Raw genomic sequence first — 10539 nt, 5'->3', positions numbered from 1 at the left:
TTCTGTAAATTCTGCATTTGTTATACATATATAATTCAAATTTCATACAAAGCCTGTATTAAAGTTATATTTTTAACATTTTTTTTGTTTTTTTTTTAAATTACATTTTTTAGATAGCAAAAAGGCTAGATTAAGGCAGAAAGGTATAATGGTTCAAAAAAAAACTGCTAATGGTACGTAACTATTTTTCTCCTGTACAGAATTTTGATTGTTGTTACGTAGAAAATGAAAAAATTATATTATGTCAATTTTTTTTTTTGCTCCCATAGTTGTGTTGTCATCTAATGTATTGTATCTCTATTGCGTAGAAAATCTAACTCAGTTGACTCCGTCACCCGTTGGCAGGTACATTATGTGTGTTTACTTGGCCTTAACTTTTAGCGCATGTTACTTTTCTTATAAGATGTTAAATCTTTTTTTTAACCAAGCAGTGCCTGCGAAAATAATAAGCATACTATGTCGAGTGTTAGATCAACCATTGCTATAGATTATATTCATTCTCCTCCCACGGAAGGTAATGTCTTTTTGTAAATTACACGTTTCTTATAAAAGGATAATCTAATATTTCATATGAAGTCTGTATGAAACTTAAAGTGGTTAACATTTTGTTGTTGTTTTTTTTTTTACATTTTTTAGATAGCAAATATGCCAGATTAAGGCGAAAAGGTATAATGGTTCAAAGGAAAACTTCTAAGACATATGTAACATCACACGATGTACCACGTATGCTTCCCTTAACAGGTAATTCATGTCCACCTAAATTGAACTGCAACCGTGTGTTATAAGAGTATGAACTGTGATTAGTTGTGTTCTTATATTTAATGAAATCTGTATTTTTTATGTAGAAAATATTTCTCCGTTATCTGCGTCCACCATTGGCAGGTAATTTTATTGCAAGTCCGCTGATTCATTTAAATTTTATTATTATTCATTCATTCTTTTTTTTTTCTGTTTTAAAAATTACAACCTTACTCAGATCACCACTGAACGAAATGAGTTTACATGCGGCAGACAACATCTTTGTGATATAACTAATGGTACGTAACTCTCTTTTGCCTGTAAGAATTTTTATTGTTGTTACGAAAAAAAAGGAGGTTGTGTTGGCATCTAATTCACTTTATCTATGTTGCTTAGAAAATGTAACTCTGTTTCCTCCGTCAACCGTTGCCAGGTACTTGCATATGTGTATTTTTATGCGTTATATCTTCACGCATGTTACTTTTCGTATAAAAGGCAAGCCCAACTTATGAATCATATGTTAATTTTTTTTTTAACCAAGCAGTGCATTTGAAAATAAATGGTTGACTCTAACACTCGAAATAAAAGAAGGCATACTCTGTCGAATGTTACATCAAACATTGCTAAAGATTATATTCATTCTCCTCACATGGAAGGTAATTTTTATGTAAATTAAGCATTTTAGATAGGGTTATATAAGGTAATATTTCATGTCAACTACAAATGCAAAATTACAATGCTTAAAGTTTTTTTTTTTTTAGTTGGCCAAAATGCTACAATTAGGCGGAAAGGATTAATGGTTAAAAAAAAAAACTCTAAGCAATGTGTAGCGATAAACGATATACCAAAGATGCTTGACTTAACAGGTAATTCGTCCTTGAGTCAAATGCAATATAACCATGTGTTATAAAAAAAATTAATACATGTACTCTGTTGATTCCTACTTATAGTACAAATGGAGACCATTTGCTTCATTCATTATATGAAACTTTATTTTTCTCATTTTTTAAATTTCTCAATGTTGTTGCAGATTCTGAAATCAATGACAGAATGTGTCAGACCTTACCTCTACCAGTGAAGGTGCACAATTGCTAAATTTAATATATTGGAAAAATAAAATCGTGTTGGGCTGTCTTTTTTATTATTTACATTTTTTGTTGTTGCAAATATGCATATAAATAATTCCAATATGCCAAATATGATTTCTATCAGCAACGGTCTTTGTATTAATTTTAAACTTTTTTATTATTTACTTGCTTTGTGTTTGATTATTGTACCTTTTTTTCTTTAAATACATAAAAAAATTGGTATTGAAATGTATTTTTTTTGTTCTCAATCCATTTTTTCTTTGTATAACAGATATGAAATCAATAATTCCAATGTGCCTACCACGACTTCTAACAATGATGGTATTTATTTTCATTTCTTTTTGATTTTTTGTAATTTTTTAGAATATTGGGACGCTCGGGATCTTACTTTTGTTTGTGACCATTGTGGAGCAAACATGTGGTATGAAGAGAGAAATAAGAAGGATCGTAAGCCAAGTACACCACAATTTAGTTTATGATGTGGCAATGGAAAAGTTAAACTTCCTTTATTGAAAGCTGCTCCAGATACTTTGCTTCAATTGTATGTTAATTCAAATGCAAGGAGCCGCCATTTTTTGCGAAATATTAGAGCGTACAATATGATTTTTTCCTTCACATCCTTTGGAGCAAAAGTGGATGGATCAGTAAATCAAGGTTCTAGCCCATACTGTTTTAGAGTTGGGGGGGCGAGTTCATCATTTAATGGGTAGTCTTCTCCCAGCTGATAGTCAGACTCCAAAATTTGCTCAGCTGTATATATATGATACTGACCATGAAGTGGACAACAGACTGGGTTGTCTAAGGTATATTCCTTTTCTGACAAAATGTTATTGTTCATTTATGGTTTATATTTTTATGTTTATTTCATATTAGCGAATTATTGATTTTGTAATTATATTTGCAGTTCCACGAGTACTGAAGATAAGCTCGATCCCGAAATTATCCTATTGTTGAAGCAGATGTTGGACAAGCACAACAGTATAGCTTAGTCTTTCCGGTGCGCTAGAGACCGTTATAAAGAAGATGACTTTAATGGTGTGAAGTTGAGGCTTATTTGAAAGCGTGGTAGTGATGAAAGAGTTTATAATCTTCCGACATCATCCGAAGTTGCCGTTTTGATTGTTGGAGATATAGACAGTGCTATGTGTGATAGGGATATCATTATTGAGACCCAAGATAGAGTACTGCAGCGCATCGATGTGAAGCATCCATTATATCTTGGCTTGCAGTATCCATTGTTATTTCCATACGGTGAAGACGGTTATCGCAACGATGTCCAGCGTATTTCCGTGTCCAGTGGTAGGACTAATGCAAGAGTTGTTATCAGCATGAAGGAATTCTTTTCTTTTCGACTTCAGATGCAATTAGGAGAGTCAGAAATTCTCCTTCGATCAAAGAAACTTTTCCAACAATTCCTGGTTGATGCGTACACTATGATTGAGTTTGAACGGCTTAATTTCATTCGATATAACCAGAGTCATCTCAGAGCTGAGCTGTACAAAAATATAAAACATTCATTTGACAGAGGTGAAGATGCAGCCGTAAATACTGGAAAGCGTATCATTATACCTACTTCGTTCACAGGCGGACCTAGATATATGGCTGAAAATTGTAAAGATGCTTTTGCAATTTGCCGTTGGGCTGGGTATCCTCATCTTTTTATAACAATTACCTGCAATCCTAAGTGGCCAGAAATCACACGAGTTGTAAAGGCTAGACAGCTTAGCCCTGAAGATAGGCCTGATATTCTATGCAGAGTATTCAAGTTCAAATTAGACGAAATGTTACATGATTTGAGGAAAAAAAATGTTCTTGGTAAAGTTATTGCATGTAAGTATATGCTAAACTTATTTATTTTTTATTCATAATTTAAATCAATTTTTAAAGGGAATTTATCATGACATGCAAGAAATCTATATATAACATTGTTATTTTCTAATAATTATTTCTGTTGTATTTTGGTTAATGTAACAGATGTTTGTACAATCGAATTTCAAAAGCGCGAACTACCTCATGCTCATATTCTGCTATTCTTGCACCCTTCAAACAAGCCTAAAAGTGCTTTTGATATTGATAAATTGATTTCAGCGGAAATTCCTGACAAGGATTCTAATCCTTTGCTGTTTCAAGCTGTCACAAATTACATGATACATGGTCCATGTGGTCCTGAAAATTACAAATCTCCTTGCATGAAGGACGGACGGTGTTCAAATTTTTTTCCAAAAAACTTCTGTTCCTGTACTTCTATTGATGACGATGGATTCCCTCATTACAAAAGAAGAAATGATGCGAGAGTTGTGAACAAAAATGGTGTTGAACTTGATAATCGTTATATTGTGCCATATAATGCACAACTTCTTTTAAAGTATCAGGCTCATATCAATGTTGAATATACTTGCCAGAGAAGTGCTATTAAATATCTTTTTAAATACATTCACAAAGGGAATGATAGAGTAACAGCTGTCGTACATCACATAGAAGATGGAATCAAAATGTTTTATGACTACAGGTACTCAAAATTTTCTCTTATCTTATTTTGCTTCTCCCAAAAATCAACACGTTTTTTTTTCATGATCTTTCAACTTTGTTGTTTTAATTATTTATTTATTATAGGTATGTCTCCGCATGTGAAGTTGCTTGGAGAATTTTTGGATTTGACATTCATTCCAGGTACCCCCCTGTTCAGAGATTGCCATTTCATCTGCCCAATGAAAAGAACATTATTTTCAGTGATAATGCTTCATTTTCTGATGTCAAGACAAGGGCGGAGTCCAGACTATCAATCTTTGAGTCTTGGATGGATGCAAATAAAAAATATCCAGAAGGTAGGCATCTAACTTATGCAGAGTACCCGACTGAATTTGTTTACAAAAACCAAACTCATGAATGGAATCCTAGAAAAATGGGATTTTCAATTGGGAGAATAAATCATTTTTCTGCCAATAATGGAGAAGATTCCTATCTTTGCACGTTGCTTAATTTTCAAAGAGGGTGTACCAGTTATGAAGATCTTAAAACAATCAATGGCGTGCTTTTTCCTACATTTAAGGATGTCTGCTATTCTTTAGGACTTCTAGATGATGACAATGAGTATATTGATGCAATTAAAAAGGCAAATTCATGGGGTTCTGCTGCTTATCTTAGATCTTTGTTTGCTCTATTGTTATTTGCCAACTCAATGAACAGGCCTGAAAAAGTTTGGGAAGAGTGTTGGAAATTTTTATCCGACGATGTTCTTTATCACCATAGGAAAAGAATAGGGCTTCAAGGTACGTGTTGTGATAATATTTAACGCATTTATATTTTTTAAAAACTTAAATTAGTATATGTTGCATTACTGTTTATTTCGCAATTTTTTTACCATAATTCAGCATATGTTGCTTTATTATTTATTTTGGTTTTGTTCTTTTCTTTATATCTTTCTCTTTGTTATTTTTAACTATTTTTTCCTTTGTATTTTATGGTTTTTTTAGATGCGCTTCTTACCGAAGAAAGTATAAAAAACATAACACATGCAGAAATTGATAAGGTGCTGCAGAGCAATGGTAAATGCCTCTCTGATTACCCGTCAATGCCTCACATCACCAGGGAATCGTTGTTTGATATGCAGAATAGATTAGTGGTTGATGAATTAATGTATGGCACATTTTCATTGGGAGAAGAGCATGAAAGACTATTGAATTCCCTCACTGATGAGCAGAGAGTTGTATATGACAAAATCATTTCGGCAGTTACACCAGGTAAAGGAGGGTTATTCTTTCTATATGGATTTGGTGGTACAGGAAAACATTTATTTGGAACTCTTTCAGCATTTGTTATATCAAAAGCTGAAATAATACTTAATGTTGCTTCTAGCATAATTGCTTCCCTTCTTCTTCCTGGAGGACGAACAACACATTCTAGATTTCGTATTCCTATTCAGATCAATGAGGATTCAACGTATAACATCAAGCCAAATTCTACTATAGCAGAGTTGCTGTCTAAAACGAAGTTAATCATTTGGGATGAAGCACCAATGGTGCATAGATTTTGTTTTGAGGCTCTGGATAGAACACTTAGAGATGTTCTTAGATTTTCTGACACGAGCTGCCTTGATATGCCATTTGGTGGAAAAATTGTAGTTCTAGGCGGTGACTTTCGGCAAATATTACCTGTCATTCCTCACGGCAGCAGACAGGAGACAGTAAATGCAACCATAAATTCTTCTCATCTATGGTCCTATTGTCATTTATTAACTTTGACCAAGAACATGCGTCTTAATTCTGGAAGTACCATTGATGATGTGAAGGAAATAAGAGAATTTTTTGAGTGGCTCCTTAAAGTTGGGGATGGTGATCTTGGAGATGATGAAGATGGAGAATCTATAATAACAATTCTAGATGAATTGTTGATTACAGCATCAGATGATCCCGTTTCAGATATGGTTAATTTTGTTTATCCGAATCTCTTGGATAATATTTCAGATCCAACGTTTTTCAAAGAACGTGTTATCTTAACTCCTAAATTGTCCGATGTTGCTATGCTGAACGAGCACCTGATGTCGATGATTCCTGGTGAAGAAAGGATATTTTTGAGTTCTCATAAAATTCTGAAGCAAGATGTGGCTTCCTCTGTTGAAGATGATGAATTCACACCTGAGATCTTAAATACATTATCGTGTTCGGGGATTCCTGATCATAAATTAACCTTGAAGGTTAAAGTTCTAGTAATGCTATTGAGAAATATTGATCAGTCCAGAGGTTTGTGCAATGGCACAAGGCTGCTCATTACAAAATTGGGGGATCATGTTGTTCAGGCAATTGTTCTTACAGGAAGCAATATAGGTGAAACTGTGTTAATCCCTAGAATGACGATGAGCCCATCAAGTCACACATTTCCTATAAACTTCCAAAGAAGACAATTCTCTCTGATTGTTTCATTTGCCATGACTATCAATAAGAGCCAATGACAATCTCTTTCTCATGTGCAATTTATCTCCCCAAACCTGTCTTCACTCATGGGCAATTATATGTGGTACTGTCTAGATTAAAGAGCAAGCGTGGATTGAAGATATTGATACTTGATGAAAACAGTTGTGTCACAAATAATACCCTTAATATAGTTTACAAGGAAGTATTTCAAAGATTAATGTCGTGAATTTCCTTCTGTCTACTATGACATAACATCACTGCTTGGTACAGGTAAAGACAAAAAAAATGGCAATGGAGTGTTTTTTTACTTATTTTCGTTACCGTTTGGTTTTTTTAACTGCTAACCTTTTCTACTCATGCAGGAATCATTTTTCATACACACATGGTATATTGCTAACTGCTATTTTTGAACAAACAATATTCCATCGTCATGAATATATGGAGGTATTATTATGACAGTTTTTATTTGTACTCATTTGTTCGTGTGCCTTTTTCTTTCATACTTTCATTTGTACATTATTACTCATTCATTCCTTTTATACTGAAGGATAAAAAATGTAGGTTCGGCATCTTGCATGTGTTGCGTTAGTTCTTACGAGACAAACAAATCGATTTTTTTTCCTCCGTGAAACGCACGGGTAATTCACTAGTTATATAAATAAAAGGAAAGAAAATATTGTTTACAAACAAAAAAGGAAAGAAAATATAATGAAATATTGCGTTTGGTGGACATGATAGGATAAAGACAAATAGGATAAGAGGGCTGAATAAGGATAGGAAATGATATTGACCAGATAAGCACATATTACATCATGTGTTTGATGTGCACTGGATTAAGAGTCTGATAAAATTACATTATCCTATGATAAAATTATATTAAGAGCTTGTTTGTACCTCTTATTTTTAAGCTAGAAGCTACTTATAAGCTAAAGCTAAAAAAAAGCTTAAAAAAGAAGCTAAAAGCTGTTTGGAAATTACATAAAATTTTTAGCTTAAAATTTACTTAAAAGCACATATTACAATTCAAGAAAAACAGATAAGAGCTTAAAAAAAAGCTCCTCCTAGGAACTTTTAGTTTTCAGCTTTTTTCTTCATTATAAAAAAATAGCTTTTCATTATAAGAGCTTTTCTCAAAACTTGTTTGGCCTAGCTTATGCTTATAAATAGCTTTTAGCTTAAAAAAGAGAGGATCCAAACAGGCACTAAGAGTAAGATTCTGACCGGTTGACCCAGAAACCGGCCCATCAACCGGTCTGATTCTTGCAATGGACCGGACAAGCGATCGACCCGGTGAAACGGTTTTATAGCTCAAACCGGTTTTCGGAAAAATATTTTCAATGTTGAAACCGCTGGGATTCGAACTCGAGTCTCATGAGAATGCCCAACAATAACTTACCACCGGGCTGAGTTTGTTTGTTGGTTATTATGCACCATTTAATATATATATATATATATATATATATATATATATATATATATATATATATATATATATTATCAGTTAATAGAATTATTTCAAAATAACATTTAGTGGGAATCGAACCCTTGTTATGAAGATATAAATTATAGTCTTTACCACTAGACTACATTTGGTTCTTAATTCACTTGCACCATTTAAAATATTTATTATATAATTAAGTATAAAATATAAATTTATATATATATCCGGTTCATGCGGTTGAACCAGTGACCCACTGACCCGGTACCCCGACCGGGTCGATCACCGGTCCGGATTTAATAACGTTGGTTTGCAGTGACCAGATAATATTAGGATATGATAAATATTGACAAAAGTATCCCTTACAAAAATACCCTGTATGGTCTATTATTCTTTTGTTGTCCTTTTTTTTATTTGGGGATTTTGCTAACGAGAAACATTCTACCCAGATTTATAAACAAATTTCTAGTTGAACCCATGAACCGATTTCTACCCAGATAATATTTTGTCGTTTACTGAACCCATTGTGTTAATATCTTGTCATTTACTGAACCCATTATGTTAAGGGAACCCTATTTCCATTTCCGTTATTTGCTTTATCATCTTTTCTGCTAAGTCGTTCACTACGTTGAAGAAATAATCCAAGTTTAACTCGATTATACCACTTTCTCAGGAATGTAGGCAAAACCATCAAGTGATAGTCATGAACCTAAACAAAATCATCATCAGGATCGATTATTTCCATATCCTTATATGCATTTTTTTTATTTTATCTGCAAATATTTTATTTGCAAAAACATAAGCCTTCCAAAGCAAGCGGTCAAACATCATACTTATTTCAACTTCTTCTCCGACCCTACGTTGAATAACCGCTTCATCTTCCAAACCGATGACACCGTTATGGCCCGCTCCGCCAGAGCTTCAACGACAGGCTGGACATGATAGCAAAGTTGGAAACTTGAGGAGACAACCTGGGTCAGACCGAACCAGGCTAACCAGTGAGGTGTTCTGATAGCCGAGGCTAACGATGGCGGGGCTTTTTTAGGGTATGGGGATTGTCCGGTGACAAGGTTGGCTGAGAGTTAACTAGGGTATGAGAGAAAAGAGGGTTTGTTTTTGAGTAAAATAATCTATTTTCCCCTATCCTCTCCGATTCGATTCAAACCCAGAGTCTCCCACAAGATAACTTATCAGGTCTCTAATAGGATAAAATAAGTGAACATGATAAGCTTTTCTTATTCCTTGGTCTCACCAAACAACAGATAAGAATATGATATGATAAATTATTCCATCCTTCTTATCTGGTGCACCAAACAGGCCTTAACACTATTCTTAACAAGTAATACAGAGACTGATAATTATTGATGGTAATTTTAATTAGAAAATTTGTTTACATAATTTTTTTTATCAAACACTTTATTCTTGAACTTATAATTAAATTGTAAATTAAAAAAAAGTATATAATCATCAAATAGTTTAGCTATTTTTTATGGCTTTTTGACCCTTTTGCCCCTCATTAATTAATTAATAACCAATTTTCCCCTGATCCAGAACTATCCACCAACCTGCCCCCTTTTAGTCGACTACCTTGCTTTTTTAGTCGAGCAAATGGTCAAAATTCAGAATGTGGACTACACAAAATATAGTCGACTAAAAAAGCATCTTGATCGACTACATTTTTGGGATATTTAGTCGACTAAATATCGACTGAAACCCTATATTTTCCATGTTTTCGGTCTCATTTCGATTGTTGTTGTTGTGTAAACCAAAATAGCTCCCTTTGTTCATGTGTAATCCTCTCAATCCGATTGTATTTCATCCCACCATCTCTACAGCCCTAATATTGTGAAATCATTGTCATTGCACAATTCCAAACCCCTAAAATCCGAACCCAAACCCCCAATTTCAGAACCCTAGTCCCAATTTCGTGAGGAAGATGAGCACAAGTTCAAACATGTATGTAGCAATGATCTACTATGATGGAAAGCATTATGAAGGCCCCAATGGTGTTCAATTTGAAGGAAAAACGAAAATATTGAAAATCAAACGGGGCACTACATACAATGAGTTAAAAGGGAGAATTCAACAAAAATTGGGTCTGCAAGGCAGCCAATGCGTTCAACGGATGATTGCCAAGGTAGAGACTACAGTTGGTAAGGATGCTATTTACTACATTGGTAACGATATATGTGATGATGAAGATGTCGAATGTGTCATAGATGCAATTGTTGACCGAAAATTTCAAAATTTTATTGAGATATATGTTGAATTAGATTGTGGTCAATCTTCATCTGCATCCATGCATACAAGAAGTGAACCGTATTTTGGTCATGAAAAAAGAGTAGTCGATTTATCTGCACCTGCA

General features: G+C 33.8%; 1 protein-coding gene across 1 annotated transcript; it reads left to right on the top strand.

Moving 5' to 3' along the window:
* Positions 1–2968: 2968 nt before the first annotated feature.
* LOC133314518 (uncharacterized) lies at positions 2969–6774 on the top strand. Its single transcript, XM_061516003.1, has 4 exons — positions 2969–3656; positions 3801–4335; positions 4440–5095; positions 5300–6774. Exons 1-4 carry the CDS (start codon positions 2969–2971, stop codon positions 6772–6774), a joined length of 3354 nt encoding a protein of 1117 aa, XP_061371987.1.
* Positions 6775–10539: the final 3765 nt, after the last annotated feature.

This window comes from Gastrolobium bilobum, unplaced genomic scaffold, assembly GCF_033153095.1.
Source record: "Gastrolobium bilobum isolate Gb01-03AN ecotype WA unplaced genomic scaffold, APGP_CSIRO_Gbil_v1 utg91642, whole genome shotgun sequence".
NCBI lineage: Eukaryota > Viridiplantae > Streptophyta > Magnoliopsida > Fabales > Fabaceae > Gastrolobium > Gastrolobium bilobum.
The sequence above is the reverse complement of the archived record's forward strand: the minus strand, read 5'-3'. Positions and strand labels throughout refer to the sequence as shown.